At 37.4% G+C, this 17502-nt stretch overlaps 1 protein-coding gene across 1 annotated transcript in view; it reads right to left on the bottom strand.

The window, feature by feature from the left end:
• slc35f3 (solute carrier family 35 member F3) overlaps nucleotides 1-11085 on the bottom strand; it is a 46222-nt gene extending 35137 nt beyond the window's left edge. Inside the window, exons 1-2 of the mRNA XM_031903069.1 lie at nucleotides 10784-11085; nucleotides 4650-4971 (exon numbers count right to left, since the gene is read on the bottom strand). Of these exons, the coding sequence (XP_031758929.1) occupies nucleotides 4650-4971; nucleotides 10784-10976 (515 nt within the window). The 5' untranslated portion in view covers nucleotides 10977-11085. The remainder of the gene's footprint in view (nucleotides 1-4649; nucleotides 4972-10783) is intronic.
• Nucleotides 11086-17502: the final 6417 nt, after the last annotated feature.

The raw sequence follows: 17502 nt of genomic DNA, 5'->3' as shown, positions 1-17502 counted from the left end.
TAAGCCTGTAGATCAGTGCTGTCCAACTGGCAGCCCACTGGCTGCATCCAGGCCACAGTCCCCCTAGTGTGGCACCCCACCCGTCTGATTGCTTACCTTTATGTAAGCTTTAAATGGTATCAGTATCAGACTGAATTGTTCACACCTTAGATTCAGGCTGTAGGCACCTACATTGTTCAGCTGTTCACACCTTGGGCAGACTGAGGAGCAGTGCTGCCATTGTGTCACTGTACATAGTTCAGCCCAAAACATTAATCGTGCAGTAGTCTCATTACTTACTTTGCCTGCCCTACTCTGCCTGTGTGTACCATACTTAGCCTGCCCTGCCTGTGTATGACATACTTTCCCTGCCCTATGCTGCTTTGTGTGCCACACCCTGCCTACCCCATGCTGCCTGTGTTTGCCATACTCTGCTTGCCCTATGCTGCCTGTATGTGGCTATACTCTGCCTGCCCTATGCTTCCTGTGTGTGCCATACTCTGCTTGCACTATGCTGGTTGTTGGAGTTGAACCTGGTGGGGTTTGTTCAGGGAGTTTGTTAGCTTTTGGAAATAATTGTTAGGGGGTCCCTAAGGTGTGTTATTATGTGCTGGGGATTGTTGTACTATCCATAAGGGAGGAGGAGGCATATGGATTTAAGGGTATGTCTTAATATGACATCATAAACTTTTTTTGACATATGAGTGATGGTTGTGCTACCACCATTAATGTGGGCATGGTTTTAAAAGCTCTTGTGGTAACATGGGTGTGGTTTGAAGTGGGTGTTGTTTTAAAAAAGGCAGTGTTCAAAACTGGCTCCCATTATAGGCCCTCCACAAATAGTCCAGAAAAGGTCCCTCCCTTGGTATCACAAAAGTTGGATAGCATTTTCTCAGTGTGTCTCTAGGCAGCACAGGAAACAATAGGGTTAATGTGCTCTTCCATTTAGAAGACAGGATGGCATAACAACAAAAAAAGACTAGGTCGTACTCCTAGGCTTTCCCCTTTTCCCCGTGTTAACCCTTCCCCCAGCATTTTCTTGCTATCCTGCTTCCTGGAGGTAGGAAGCCAGGGAGCCCTGCTCCTTTGATTTTTATTTCTTTTATTTTTCATCTTATTTCCTTACAAGTTTATTAGGCCTTGGTTTCCTTTATTGGGCATATTTCTGCACTGCCTTTGGAATCTCATACCATTACCCCCATATAAGCATGCTTCTGTTCTGCTGCGCCATGGGATTTCAATATGCTATATACCTTTCCACCAGTTCCCATGATACATCTAATCCTGTGCAGGCTGCTGCAGTTCAGGACGACGGCCCATTGCAACTGGACCATCTGGTACAAGGCTGCACTCAGCATTCTGGTGCCATCATCCAATGAAGTTAATTATTAGTTAAAACCTCATTAGGATTTCCATTCTTTAGCTTGAAACCTTAAAAATTTGAGGCTGAACAGTAACCTGTAAAGTGAGTGCTGCATGTGGTCTAAGTGTTAGATGTGAATAAGGGTTAAGAAGGTGTTAAAAACAAAAGGAATTAGACAGTAAAATTTGCATGCAGTTTTGGAGCAGCCATCCCATGGAACATTACAGAGTGTAAGGCATTGAAGGAGACATGCAAACTTAAGCATAAACAGACTAAGGTAGATGAGCTAAAATGGCAAGTAAGGGATTGAGGGGTGGGTTGTTGGTCATCAACTTGTACACAACACCAGATTTGCCATTTTGAGTGATTATGCTGGGGAAGGCAGCTCTAAAAGGCATATATGTCACAAGCTGACAACCCAGGAACCCTGTGGTGAAGGCACTCTAGTATAGGAGGGGCACAGAGTAACAGGATGAAAAAGCAGGTTGTAGTAACAAGGGGTTCAGTTATAAGAAAGGCTAATAGGGTAGTCTGCCACAAATCATGCCAAACTGACTGATTATTGGGAGGGGGTAGGAAAGAATTAGGGATCAAGAAAGACAAATACCAATAACAAAGTTAACTGCAGGGAAAAGTCTATAAAAATGATTTTAGGAAGCTAGGCGAGGATTTCCCAGGGATTTATCTCAGATATACTGCCTGTGCTACATTATAATGGTAGTGGGAGCTTAGGGAAATGTATGGATAAGAGACTGGTGTAAGCAGGAGGGCTTTGTGTTTTTAGAGAATGGGAATGATTCTTCTAACAGCAACAGGCTGTTTACCGCAATGATAATGGGCAGCAGAAGATTGCTAGAAGGCTGAAGGAGATTTTAAACTAGGCAAGGCAGAGAAGAGATCAGTCACACAATTGGGCAGTAAATACAGAGGGCTATTCCTCCTTGAGGTGGTATAGGGAAATTAAAAAGAAGGGGGTATATATTTGTATTTTAAGCATGATTTAAAACCCAGTATAAATTAATAAGTTCTGAAGGAGAATGTAAGGCAACGGACAAGTTAATACTAGTAAAATCCTACAGACCTCCACAGTAAGGCAAGAGGAAGAAGCACAGCTGCTGTTGCAAACAGAAGAGGCAGCAAGTTTGGAGCAAGTATTATAAATGTGATTATGAATAACCCAGATATTGACTGAAACAATAAAAATGGCAGCACAGTTAATTGAAACAAGGTAATAAATGTGTGGCATTATGATTTCATGTTACACATTGTTGAACACCCAACAAGGAATAATGCTAAATTTGGTTCCAGTGACCCAGAACAAATTACAAATGAAGAAATACTGGAACCAGCTTAATATGACCATACTATTAACTAATTTAATATTTGTAGTAAAAAACAAACATATATTGTGTAAACAATGTAAACAATGACTACAATTAACAGGAAGAAGAACAGAAATGGTTGTCATTCAAAATTATTTTAAAGGACATGTAAACCCCACACACAAAAATGTAATCAGTGAACAGCCTCTTTGAAATCTTTCAATACCTGCCATACTGGTTGTCCAGAGGTTAAAAGTAAGGCTGCAGCATCCCCTCAATCACTTAGATTTCCGTCTCCTCCTGAGAGGAGCAGAATTATTCAATTCTGATGCAAATACCCTGGTTTTAGATCTGTCATGTAATGTGAATCTGAATGAATTACTAATCAGCTTTTTACTGTGACATTTATATTCTATTTATGTAGTATATTTTGAGTCTGTCCCTTAACTCAGTAACTGACAGCAGCACAGAGCATGTGCAGGGAAGCAGCAGAAAAGAAGATGGGGAGCTACTGGGCATCTTTTGAGGCACAAATCTTCCCTGCTAAAGGGTTGTGGTCACCTTGGGCAGGGTCTGCCCTACTTCTTTATTTAGGCTTTAGTTCTCCTTTAAATACATTTTTCTTACCGACTCCAAACCTGTTTTCCAGATCCTAATTTTTAAATTTATTATTCAAAGAACAGAAAAGCAACTGCCTTATCCAAGGCCTTTTCTACTGAAGAAACCACTGCTGTCCCTCTCACCCAAATTATATCCCCATATAAATAACAAAGATTTTGTGGCTGTGTCTTCTTCTGAACCCTTCGGGTCAAATTATTTTCATTCCAAACTTCTTGGTGCCTCAAGTCCTTTACTGGTCCCATTTATCCAAACTGGACAAATGTCCTGGCATTAGAAAGAGTAATCACTTTCTTTTCAGGTATTGTAGGTGGGCATCTCTGGCTTATGATGTTTCCAAATTTGTTTCCTCCTTTTTATTCTGTGCCTATCAAAAAGTTTCCTTTTTTAGAGGCGGTGACTGATATACGTTTGTCAAAGAAACTTTTTAGTTACATAGCTTTCCAACTTTTGTTTCTGATCATGGATATAAGCTTGTTTTTAGCTTTTAAAGTGCATTTTGTAAACATCTGGTCAAATTACATTTCCGCCTTTTACCCTCAAACTCTGCTCAAGTTTATTATTAAGACTGTCATTTCTTCTGGTCACAACAGGTGATCAGAAGTGATCTGATGGTCAACAGAAATTCCAAGTTCAATGTATTGTAGACCCTTGAAAATCTAGAGGTAAAATATTTTTATTAATTGGAAGGGTTTTAGTTCTAAAGGAAGACCCTGGCTGGATGGCAAAAAATATTTATGCTCCATGTCTGCTCAGATCTGTTGTCCTTATCCTTATCTTGCTATAAAACTTGTCTGATCTCAACAGTGGAATTGCTTCTCTGCCAGTACTGCCTCTGAATATTCCAGGCCCCCAAAACTCACAAACTACACACTGTCTTCTGTAATGGCCCCTAATATCCCTTCATCTTTCTTTATTATCCAGTCATGTACACCAAATTATTCTTCTAAGCTTTATATGGTTGGAAAATAAATACTTGGAAAATATTGCAGATTTTTGTGCGAGCAATACTTTAAATGCATTCTTCATGATTCTCTTACTTACATAGTAAAATTAATTTTTGAACTACAGAGTGAAATCAAATTACTTACTAAGGGATCTAACTGGAATCATTGGAATCTGGAGTTTTCCAATTAGGAAGACCATTTCTTAAGGCTACTAAAAACATTTAAACATTAAAAAAATATAGGAATATTTTGCCACTAATACTGACTTCTAATTTATGCTAGATTTTTTACTAGCAAGTATAAGGTAGAGATAGGTACATGAAAAAGTAACATTGGTTACTTTTAGAACTTTTGGACAGAGGACTAGTTAAAAAATAAAAGTAATGTGTACTATTAAAAATAAGAGAGTATAGAACTTACTGGTATTTTTGCTTTGGAGACTGTTTTTCATTAGATTTTAGGACATATCCAACATAATATATAGGGAAGAAGAAAAAATTCCAGTTGGTTGAAAACCATGTAAGAGTAAATGGTGCATCAAACCGGCTGAGTGTTGATTTTGCAAGTTGTGTTGACCCTGACCAAGATGAGCAAACACACAGGATTATGGCAATCCCCCAAGAGCACTTTTTTATCTGTGTAACTGAATATTTCACAAAGCACTGATGACATGGTCCATTTGCTTCAACGGCAGCCTGTAAATGTGCTTCAGTAGGAGCAGGAGATGCTGGAGAATGATCTTCTGTTATACAAAAAAAATGTTAGGAAATCACATGTTCTTGTTTGAAATGTAGCATTATTTTAATACACTAAACGTGTGTTTTTTTTTAGTTATGTGATGACAGTGTCTCTTACCAACCCCTCCTAAAGGAATTCCAAACTACCATGGTCTATAGTAGTTTCATTATTTTTATTTAAAGTGGATGGAAACTCTTGAAATTCTTTGACACAGTTTGGATCCCAACATTCTTACCCCAATTGTAAATCGGTTGTGACAGGCCAGCTCAGAATTAAATGTTGAGTTGAATTAAAATAAAATCATAAAACTGTCAGACAACTGAATATTATTTAACACCCTAACAATATTTATTGCTAATTTACTAAATTGCAGTATATATATAAATTAATAATATAGTAATGTTGCATTTGTAACTTGAATATACTAAAGTAAAAGTTATATGCCCAGCTTTACAGTAGCAGCATATATTTTTATTTATACAGTTCAGATACTGTACCAGCGGAGCTTAAAATCTAAGGTCACTATCACATTCACATACACTATGGTCAATAACTGTACATCAAGAGCCAATTAACCTGCCTTTATTAACTTCAAAGGCACAAAAATGTATCTTTACTTCTGCTTTAAATGTCTGCAATTAAATTACTATATAAAATATATAATTAAATAACATCTGTTACAGTTAATTTAAATATTAAATTGCATTATATATTAGAAAAATGTTATGATGGCAGTATTGTTCAAAAACTCCCTTTACAGTTCATTCACTGCAAGCACTTTCCTGGGTGAGGTTGCAGCTCCTGCAATTTGTGCTGAACACACCTGTTCTTTTTTTTTACTTTCTTATAAGGTCTCTTACACATGGGCAGTTCAGCCTGCGTTCCCCTGTGGTGGAAAGCAGGAAGAAACGCAGCCATTTCGTTTAAATCACATTGTACTCACTGAGGAGCGTGCAAGCATTAAAGATCCACCACATGGGGAAGGCAAGCTAAATTACTCATGTGTAAGAGCCCTACAGTATATCACATATTGCTTTTCCAACCATCAATATCAGCAAGGGCAATTCTAATAAAGTAATTTCTTACTTTACCACAGTTTTTTACCTAATTATGGTTTTTATTTATAACTAGTTCTGAGCCTGTTTGTGGGTTGCCAAGTTGTCATATTTTTCGGGTCCCTGGAGAAAAAGCTGAGAAGCATTATACAGGTATAAAACCCGTTATCCAGAATGCTCGAGACCAAAGGTATTCCACATCTTTCCGTAATTTGGATATCCATGCTTTAAGTCTACTAAAAAATAAATAAAACATTAAACCCTATAGCATTGTTTTGCATCCAATAAGGATTATTTATATCTTAGTTGGGATCAATTATAAGGTACTGTTTTGTTATTACAGAGAAAAAGGAAATCAGTTTTAAAATTCTGAATTATTTGATTAAAATGAAGTCTATGGGAGACAGGCTTTCCATAATTCGGAGCTTTCTGGATAACAGGTTTCCAGATAAGGGATCCCATACCTGTACTACTGTAAAATAGTTGTTTATAAACCTGTATAATAGCCCTTAGCACTTGACCTTGTACCCTAATTCATACCGTATCTTCATCAATAGTTCCCCTATTCAGTTGCCCAGAGTTTAAAGTCACAGGAAAGCTGAAAGGCTCGAGCAATCATAAATGTGCCCTGAAGTATTTGGTTGAATCTAAAAAAAAAGATTTGCCAAATTTGAAACCAAACCCTGGATTGGATCCTACAATTAAAACATATGTGTCACGAGGTTGAAAACATGCTTTGTCAAAACCTTATTCAGAAGGTTTCAAGATGTTAATTTTATTTTTTAAAAATGTAATAACTAGAATACGGTAACTAGAAATACTTTTCTCGAATTAAAACTAACCAAAATTGGCTAACCTATCTTTAAGATATATCCTGCACCATTTTTTATGTTTAAGTACTGTACAGACTTTCACTGCACCAGTGATGTAACTTCAGTAGTATAGAGGCTTTTCTGCCAGTGGCATAACTAAGGGGGCCCGGGTCCCCCTGAAAAAAATGTTTGCTTGGCCACCCAGCTGAAATCCCAGGTGACCCGCACCAAGGAAAAAAAATGTTGATTTATCCATGGGCCCCCCTACAGAGTTAGCAAGAAAAGCTTTACTCAAAACTGAATAAGGATATACCTGTTATCCAGAATAACCTGTGGTTTTCCAGGTAAAGGAGTCTTTTCAAAATTCACCATACTTTAATTCTTCTATACATAATTGAAACATTAAACACATTAATATTTTTCCTACCAATATGGATTAATGATATCTTAGTAAGAGGCTGGAGGCATGTTTAAACTAGGCAAAGGTGTGGGGGGGGTGAGCTAGAGTATTATGGGGAAGCTAGTGTAGACTGAGCAGTAGCTAGGGGTCAGGGAGGGGAGTGAGGGGGGCATACAGTTTACCAGCTAAGGAGTAGCCTTAGCGCTAACTCTCTGTAACGTCATATATAAATAAGAGGGAAAAGTATAACCTCCACTGTATGCTGGCAAATGCACAGAGTTAGTCAGATAAATTAGGAGAGCTGGAATTTATTGCATGTGCTGAAAATGATAACATTTTTGGTATCACTGAGACCTGGTGTTTTGAAACATGTGACTAGGCTGTGAATTAAAATGGTAATACACTTTTTAGGAGAGATTTAAAAGGGTGGAGGAGTTTGTCTTTATGTAAAGCCAAAATTAAAGCCATGTGCTAAAGAAATTACTAGAGACAACAACAGCGAGGGCCTGGAACCCCTTTGGGTAGTGATTTCAGCAGGACTAAAGGTTACAAAGAAAATTATCATTGATCTATGCTATAAACATCCTGTATATGTGAGAAGAATACCATTACAAATGGAGGAGGCTTCACTACGTCAAGTTTTTTTTAAGTTATTTAGACCTTGACTGGAGTAATGGGGTGGCCAAGTAAGAAAAAGCTAGCAGGTTTGTAAATATGCTAAATGATAACTTTTTTTTCAGGTACTTCAAGAACCTACTAAGTTGGACCTAGTAATAATAATAATGTTGCAAAGACAGCTCTATAAGGGAGTAACTAAAAAATATTAGAAGTGCAAACTTTTCCAGCATCTCTGCAATATATAAACTGGGAAAGGCTTTTTGAAGTGTTAAACACAGAAGGAAAATGGAATACCTTTGAAATGTTTTTTAATATGAATACATGTCAGTATATTCCCATTGTAAGCAAGGAAATACATCTCAAAGCAAAACCTTAATGATTTGATACAAATGTTGGTGTTGAGGTTAGTAAGAAAAAACATGATTTTAAAGCATTCAAGTTAGCTGGGACAGCTGAAACTTTCATCAAGTACAAGGAGGCCAATAAAGAGTGCAAAAAACTATCAGGCAAGCTGACTTTCATTTGAAGCATCGTACGTGTTTTTTGATAGTGAGAACAGTGAGGTTGTGGAATGTCCTGCTGCGTGATGTTGTGATGCCAAATTCTTAATGCTTTTAAGAGGGTCTTGGATGATTTCTTGAACAAGCATAATATCCAAGGCTATTGAGATAATAAAATCTACAATTAAACAGTTTAGATATTGCTAGATATAATTTATATATGTGAATGTATAGATAGGTTGGTAAAAGCGTGCGTATAAATGTGCACTGGGGGTCAGTTGGAGGTGTTAAACATGATGGACTTTTGTTTTTCCAGATGTACAGGTATTTCCAAAAAAACTAACATTTACGAGAAATAATATCAGAAAAATAAAAAAAAAATTTCAAAATTGCTTAATAAATGTGCCCCTTAGTGTTGGACAGTGTTCCAAGGTAAGCCTGTTTCCCTCACCAAGGGTCCGAACCAATGGTAGGCATACATAAGTATAATATGTAAAAAGTATGTGTCTATCGCCTTCATGTCTTAACCCAGTGATTCCCAACCAGTGGCTCAGAAGCAACATGTTTCTCACCAACCCGTTGGATGTTGCTCCCAGTGGCCTCAAAGCTGGTGATTAATTTTAAATTCCCGGCTTGGAGGCAAGTTTTGCTTGCATAAAACCGGGTGTACTAACAAACAGAGCCTCCTATAGGCTGCCAGTCAACACAAAGGCTACTAAACACAGTAGCCAATCACAGCCTTTATTTGGCAACCTCAGAATTTTTTTAATGCTTGTGTTGCTCCCTAACTTTTTTTACATTTAAATGTGGCTCACGGGTCAGAAAAGTTAGGGCCCCTTGCCTCAACCTTTTCAGTGACAGACCATTTTGTCTATCTTTAAGGGAACTTCCAGAGGGAACTTTTAATTTACCTAGAAATTCTATACATTATTTTCTTTTAAGCAGTGGTGGGCCAACAGGTAACAGTGCCCCAACACATACTATGCTTACCATCAACAGGCATTCCCAACCCTAAGCCTTATAGCCCACACACACATGGCAGCGGGCAAAAATTCCACAATTTAAACCTCACCAATGCTAACTAGCAGAACCAGAGTTAGGAATGCAGAATAGGCACATGCCTAGAATCTTAGAGCCCCCCACACGGTGGTGCCCTAGGAATGTGCAGTTTCTGCCTACCCTATTTCCATCCCTGTTTTCAAGGCAACCATAGCTTTCTAAAATTGCCTGTATGTTTGTGTATTTCCACCTTTATAGCAAGATTTCAGACTGAAATAACTAAAAACTAAAATAAAGAGCTATATAGTATATTATACATACAAAATACATTTGCAATTTGATATGTAGAGTTTTATGGAAATAAAATCAAATACCTACAGCACTACACTATCAAATTTTCAAAGAACATAACCAAAATCAGCATACTTGAGATTATGAATCCAAAAATGCCACAACAATAAATTCACCCCACAAAAATATGAACTCCAAACTCAAGCTACCATACCACTACATTTTTTGGGAATTTTTTCAAAAACACCTCAAAGCTTTCATTAAACAGTATCTTACCTCCAATATTTCCCAAGAAACATCCTAAAAAGGAATGCCAGTGGTCTTCATGCTTGGTCATCATTTATTTATAAAATGCCAGTAAATTATGTAGTTCTTTCCATTAATTTATAACAAACAGGTCATACAATAATTTAACTGCCCAGTATGCATAAGATTACCCAATTATATGGCATGCAGAGACCAAATAAAAATAATTTCAGCTTCTGTGACGAGAAATGTTTGTATGACATTACAGCATTACTGTACCATAACAGCAAAAAAAGTAATCTGACCCAAGAAAAGTTTTTATTTTTTAAAAAGTACAGTGTGGTTGGAAACTGGGATACATGGAGGAATCCCTCAGAAATAGGGGGAGTTCCAGAGAATATATGAGCTCCAATTATTTTTAGTGCTACCGAAAAAATGGAACTACAATTCTAAAAAGGAAATAAATACAGAAAAATATGTGAATACTTTTCTTACAGCAACTCAAATGTATGTCTCAATTCCCTGTAATTGAAATTGACCTTCTAGTGGAGCATGACATCCCTGCCGCAGTAGCACATCAATGCCGATACAGACAAGCATAGATAACTGAAACTCAATTTTTGAGTGAAGTTAATGAAGTACCCATGCCACAAGATAACGAGCATCTATAAACTCAGAGTTCCAGAAAAATCAGCAGTGAAAGTGGCATTTGTTATTATTTTACCAAGACGTGTTTAAATGAGCAATGGGAACTAAACATACGTCTCTTGTATAACTGTGGACTGGTATTACTACACATTAAAAGTAAACTGCATTTTGTGACCCATAGTCTATTTAGTAATAATAAAAAAAATATATATTTTTTAGTTCTATTGTTCAAGTGTTCCAAACATACCAAGTTCATCACCCCCAAGTATCCAAGAATTAGATGTTGATCTGACTGCAGATGTCCCACAGGGTAATCTTGTCCCCACCTTCCCATTTTCGCAGTTGCTGCGGATACAAGAATTACCTTCCACTCTGGTGAGGGTAAGAACCGGACTGTTACAAGCGCTGAGAGGGGCCACTCGTGCAGAATGTTTCTTCATTGTGATACTGTGGACTCACAGGAGCTATACAGCTAGTCACCTACATTTTGATGTTGGCTGCTGCAGGCTTTCCCGCCCCCTCCCTTACACTAGAAGGTTTTTAATGCTATGCCTTGCTCACTTTTTCTGGTTGCTTCATCTTGTCTGTCTCTGCAGCAGCCAATTACTATTCTTTCTCCTCCCATCAACTCACTCATTGCCTGCCTCCCAGTCTACAGTGTCTGCAGCGTCCCTGAACTGTCTGTCTGTCATGCATGGATGTTGGTGCAAAGGAAAACGTCACAGGCCCTGCAAAATTTACTGAAATAACTTTCATTTCCAAACACAGTATTTTATGTCAATCCACATATTTCCATTGTGAAATAAGAAATCATTATTTAGCTCTTACAGTGTGTATAATATTTTGGTTGCTTTACTTTGCTGCAGCAAAACATAAAATAATTTTATTTAGTGGTTGGTTTAATAGTGTTTATTTAATGTTTCTTTCATAAATTAAGCAACATAGTTAAATATGACATTGTACCTGCAAGTTACACACCTTAACACCTGGCCACTAGATACACGGCCAATCACCTGTCATTATATTGGCCCCATGTATGGGCTTATAAACTGCCAATCCATTTTGGAGTAGCCAAGTTGCTAGCTTTGTTCCTACAGACATTGATAAATGGAGGAAAGACATCCAGATCCACAGAAGCATGGAAGCAAGTGTTTATAAATATTGTGATGTTAACTTTACCCCATCTTCCTAACTAAATGTAATGTGCACTGTACAGCACCATATAGTGAGTACAGGTTATTTGTGAGTACCCACCAGTTGTCAAATTACTTTGTATTAAAATCTGATTTACGATTAGTTTATTCGTCTTATTTTATATCTGCTGTGATATACCAAAGCCATTTAGCATTAATTTAGTATTGTTTATGTGTGGCTTCGTAAATACCTGCAAACTGTATTCTTATATGTCTAAAAATTAGCTACAATTGTTCATTCTTCAGTCAGAGGTCTGCCGTTAGTTTACTTTCTAGGGGAACTGACTGCATTAGGGAAGCCTGCTCCAACATCAAACAGAAATAAGTAAAAATATCCATTTATTTTTTGATGCTAGTAGTATTTAGTTATGCCCAATGTCCTGTGCGATTCCTCCATAATGTTTATAGAAATGGCTGCTTATTGGAGTTATTAATATTTTTCTTTACTTTTGCATTTAAGATACTCAAAAAATGTTCCAAAACAAACATTTTTAAAAATATCTTCTCATTGAAGGAATTTTTTGATTTACCTACATACTACATACATGTTGCATGACAGGTAATCAAATTACTCCCTGAGCAAATAATGCATTGTGTCATCTGATGTTTTTACTAAAGCTGTTCTCTATTTGACTCAAATAATAATGTTTTTATGTCATAGAATTGCCAATTCTTAATAACTTTTCAATTGGTCTTCAATTTTTATTTTCTAAAGATTTTAAATTATTTGCCTTTAAAAATTCTCAATCTTTACAGCCTTTAAAAGGGGGTCACTTACCTCTGTTACTTTGTATTACTTATGTCTCTATTCAGGCCCTCTCCCATTCATATTCCAGTCTCTCATTCGAACCACTACCTGGTTGCTAGGGCAATTTAGACCTTAACAACCAGATGTGGTGTTGAAATTCCAAACTTAGCTGACAAATAATAAAAAAAAAGTGAAGATCAACTGTAAATTGTCTGAGAATATTATGCTCTACATAATACCAAAAGCTAATTTTAAGGTGGAAAACCCCTTTCAAGGTTACATTTTAATTTGGCTGCTATGCATAACTAAAACAGGGGGGTGCACTCAGTAGATCAGTTTTGGAGTCCTCTAGTACATTAGATGCACATTGCACAGCTGCATAGAAATCAGTACAATCAGTATGTAATCAGCAATGCAACCTGTGGATGTTATCTCTTTTTTTCTGGATTTAAATAGATGGTGTGGAAATCATAAATGAAACTGATTTAAAATTATTCATGGAGGGAAGTATGGATTTAAAAGAAGAGCACAACAAGCCATTTAACACTAGCAAACTATGTCAGTTGTAAGATTTGGCTATATATAATAATAATAATATTATATTAATCAACAATTCTTCACCATGCACAGCTTGTCTTGCCACTCTTTAGTCTGGTGACGCCATGCACACATCCAGTGTGGCCCGCCAGGATACCAGCGAAACTCCCGATGGGCCCAGGTGTCAGTGGGCCCTCTTGCTTCTAATTATTTAGCCTTTTTCATAGTCATTCCCTATTTCTGTATGGGAACAAGGAAGCTTGATAGATGGAAGAACAGAATATAGTATGTAGAGAAAAGAGACTAGGATAATAAAGGGTTTGAGGGAGGAGAGGAGGAATTAAAGTTCTGAGAGTAGGTCCTTGGTCCAAGGCTTTCTGGTGGGCCCCTGTCATCTCAGTCCGACACTGCACACATCCAGATTTAAACATGTGCATTTGGAACCTACAGCCTAATGCAGCTAACTATGCAGACACTTTGCCCTGGTGAAAGGAATTAGATAATTGCCAGGGTCAATTAAAAGGTGTCAGAAGAATAACATTTCTTCATAGGGCTGCTGTACTTGAAAACTGGTTTAGCAACCCTGTAGCCAGCTACTTGACATTATATATCAGAGTTTGGAATAATGTACATTAAGGGGCACATTTACTAACCCACGAATCCCCAATTGGAAAACGAACATTTTGCGACTTTTTCGTATTTTTTGCGATTTTTTCGGCGCCTTTACAACTTTTCGGAAATTGACGCAACTTTTTCGTTACCAATACGATTTGCGCAAAAAAACACGAGTTTTTCGTAGCCATTAAGATACGCTCGTATCTTGTCGCGACTTTTTCGTATTGAGCGTTCGTAAGCGGCGGGCAAAACTTTCAGACTTAGCATGATTTTGGAAGCCTCCCATAGGACTCAATGGCACCCTGCAGCTCCAACCTGGCCCAAGAAAAGTCACCATACTGAAGCTTGAATGAATCCAAATCTTTCGTACTCGGCGCAAAGGCTACGAAAAGTCGCCAGATTTTGTGCAACATTCGGAATGGCAACGAAAAAGTCGCGACAATTTTCCGAAAAATCGCCAAATACCGATCATTACGAAAAAAACGCAATCGGACGCATTCGGCCTGTGAGTCTGTGAGTCTGTTTGCATATGAACCAATAAATACTTTTCAGAAAGTCTGAACTGGGGAGAAGTGATGTTGGACAAAAAATGAAAACTGAAAAAGAAAACTGCATAATGGTCAATAGCTAAAAACATAAAAAGGAGGCGTTTTTTGGAAAAATACAGTGATTTAGGAAAGCATAATGAAAATTAACATGGGTAAAACTACTTTTCATTCTCCTTTAAAACAATCAATTCTCAAGTTAATCCTAATGTAGGGAAAGAAGGAGTAACAACCACTGCAAAGAGGTTTAAATCAAAATCTAACTTTTATACTGTATATTTGAGAGATCACACAATGAATATGTTCCAAAGGAATGTAGGATAAAGAATTAAAATCAGAGTTTACCTTGCTACATAAAGAATTAGAAAATACTCCCCATATAAGCAGACTCAAAATTTTTTAGAGGGTTTTTTTTAATAAGTGTTTTAAATAACCTTAAAAAGATATTGCCATAAGAAAAGCTGATAAGGGAGGTTCTTTATAGGGAAGATAATAGACAATTATCTGATATATCCTCCTGTAAGATCTTACCAAAGCTTCTAGACCTAATGTCACCTGAGGCGGCTTTCGTGATGCCTCACCCCTGGCCCCCCACACTTAACTTTATTGCGCTAGAGGGGGTCTAGGGTGGGCCGCATCGCTAGTGCAGACAGCACAATTACACTCAGACTACAAAATCTGAATTTCTAGTTTAAAAAAATGCTAATTCAGCTCTTAAAGTTACCAGTTGCGGCTTTTTGCTGCCCTGGTAATTTACGAGGCGCTGCTATTTGAGGCAAGTTTCTCCACTCAACTCATGTGCAGCAACGCCACTGTACCAAAGAATTTAAAAGAGAATTAGAGACTCTAAAATCAGAAGCATTTGAACATAATATTACTGATGAAACAATGGCTTCCTTCTTAAGAGTCTAAAAACCCTAAAAAACACAATTTTTAAAAAATTCACAAACCTGATAGACCAACACTTGCATGCCAATTATAGCAGGCATTGCTATTTAAAGGAAAGTGTCCGTTTAATACATGCCCTTGGTAAATTTTGCTGGAAAACTAACTTTAAATCAGACTCTGTTGATGTTGTTTCACTATATTCATCCATTCCTCATCACTTGGGATAAGGGGCTAAGCAACAGGGAAAGCAACAGGAGCTAAATTTGCTCCCTAATATGCCAATCCCTTTTTTTAGGTTGGTGGGAAGAATTTAATATCTTACAAGATGGCAATCCTTTTTCAGAATATATAAAATACAAGGTTAGATATATTGATAATGTTTTACTCATGTGGTTGGGTGTCTGTGACCAATTCATTGATTTTGTTTCACTTTTGTAATCCCTAGACTACACTTAATTTGAAATTCACATGCAAAATTAATATATGTTCTATAAATTATCTGGATTTCACTTTGTGTAGTGAAGATGAAAAAAGTGGTCACCGCTATTTATAGAAAAAATTGCTGAGCCAACAACATTTTTTATGTCACCTCCTGTCACCATAAAAACCTCTTTAATAACATCCCTTATAGTCAATTTCTGTGTCTATGTCATATATGTACTTGATGAAAGGAACTAACTAACAAAATGTTATTACAGAGGGGATATAGTAATAGCTCTTTAGGCAAAGCCTTTAAAAGAGCAGCTGAAACAAACAGATCTAGCTTTTTTTTTAAAAATACAGAAGATCATAACAATCTGTCCAATGGAAACTCCAAATATAATGGAATTGCAATTGTGACTAAAAGGATGATACTGAGGTGTCCTCACCCACAGTCCACAATATAGTAAAATAAAGAATATCATAAATAAAAATGTTGTTATTCTTAAGACAGATCCTATCCTAAAGATAATTAACTAAAGAGGATATAAATTTGTGACCAGAAGAACAGAAACTTTAGGTAACATTAACATTTATTTATGTAGCACACTTGTCACCTAATCTTGTTCAATCCACACACAAAATACATGGTTACACACAAAAGGCATGTTAAAAACAATACATTACATACTGTATAATTTTGTACAAAAAAACCTGTCCTTTACTTGAGCAAATAATAATAAAACTTTGAACATTATATAAATCGCAATCATAAAAATGTAGTTTACCTTTTTAAAAATACATGTCAAACAAGACAAACTAGTCTTAAATTAAAAGAAAGGATTAGGAAACATGTACTAAACATTACCAATAAAAACTGTCAAACATCTGTTGCTAAACATTTTGCAGAATGTAACAAGAGTACCCTCTCTTATCTTAATGAAAAAAAAAAAAGTAGGTAGGGATTGTAGTGCCTGTATTTCTTAAGGGCTCTGGCACACGGGGGAGATTAGTCGCCCGCGATTAACTCCCTGTTCGCGGGCGACTAATCTCCCCGAGTTGCCTACCCCTGCCATCCCATGTTCGCCGGCGGGATGGCAGACGCGGCGGGGCAATTTCAGGGAATCGCCGAAAAAGACTCGCAAGTCTTTTTCGGCGATTTGCGCGAAATCGCACCGCCGCATCTGCCATCCCGCCGGCGACTTACATGTTCGCCGGTGGGATGGCAGGGGTAGGCAACTCGGGGAGATTAGTCGCCCGCGAACAGGGAGTTTTATCGCGGGCGACTAATCTCCCCCGTGTGCCAGAGCCCTAAAGGAGAAGGAAAGGTAAACACTAAGTAAGCTTTATCAGAAAGGTCTATGTAAATACAGCCATAAGCACTTACAGTAATGCTGCAGTGCCCACAGGAAACACAGGATTTATTGTCTCTTTTTTTGTAAACATGATGTTCTAGCGTCTAACTTCCTCTCTCAGAAACATCCTTAATTCCCGGGGCCAGAGTCTGTGCAGTTCTCTCCTCTCTCACATCTCCTGCTCCCCAGTGTGTGATCTCAGCTATAATGGCTAAAGACTGCAGGAAGGAAGCTACTTAAAATGGCAGCTGCTATCTTAAGCAAACAGAGAATACTTCTATAGCTGTTTACTCAGGTATGGGAATGGTTTCTGTAGAATAAATATATTGTTCTAGGTGGCACTAATGTGGCAAATCTATTGGCAGTAAAATGCCAAAATGACTTTCCTTCTCCTTTAAGAAGAAAGCAAGATGGATTTTTCAGTTGCAGGTCTTAATTTGTAATTTGTTATCTTGTTATGTTTAAATGTCATGACACTACCTTTTTAAACATTTTGTTTGCCACAGTACGTGTGGAATCCAAAAACAAACGCATTTCAAAGTAAGAACCCCTTATCTAACAGTCAAGTAAGTTTATAAAGGACCCATCACATCATAAAGTGTAGCACTGGGTAATGTTTTTGTACTTTTGAAATGGTGTTGCCACCTTTTAAACCAGTATAGTCT

This window comes from Xenopus tropicalis, chromosome 5 (genome assembly GCF_000004195.4).
Source record: "Xenopus tropicalis strain Nigerian chromosome 5, UCB_Xtro_10.0, whole genome shotgun sequence".
Classification (NCBI taxonomy): Eukaryota; Metazoa; Chordata; class Amphibia; order Anura; family Pipidae; genus Xenopus; species Xenopus tropicalis.
The sequence above is the reverse complement of the archived record's forward strand: the minus strand, read 5'-3'. Positions and strand labels throughout refer to the sequence as shown.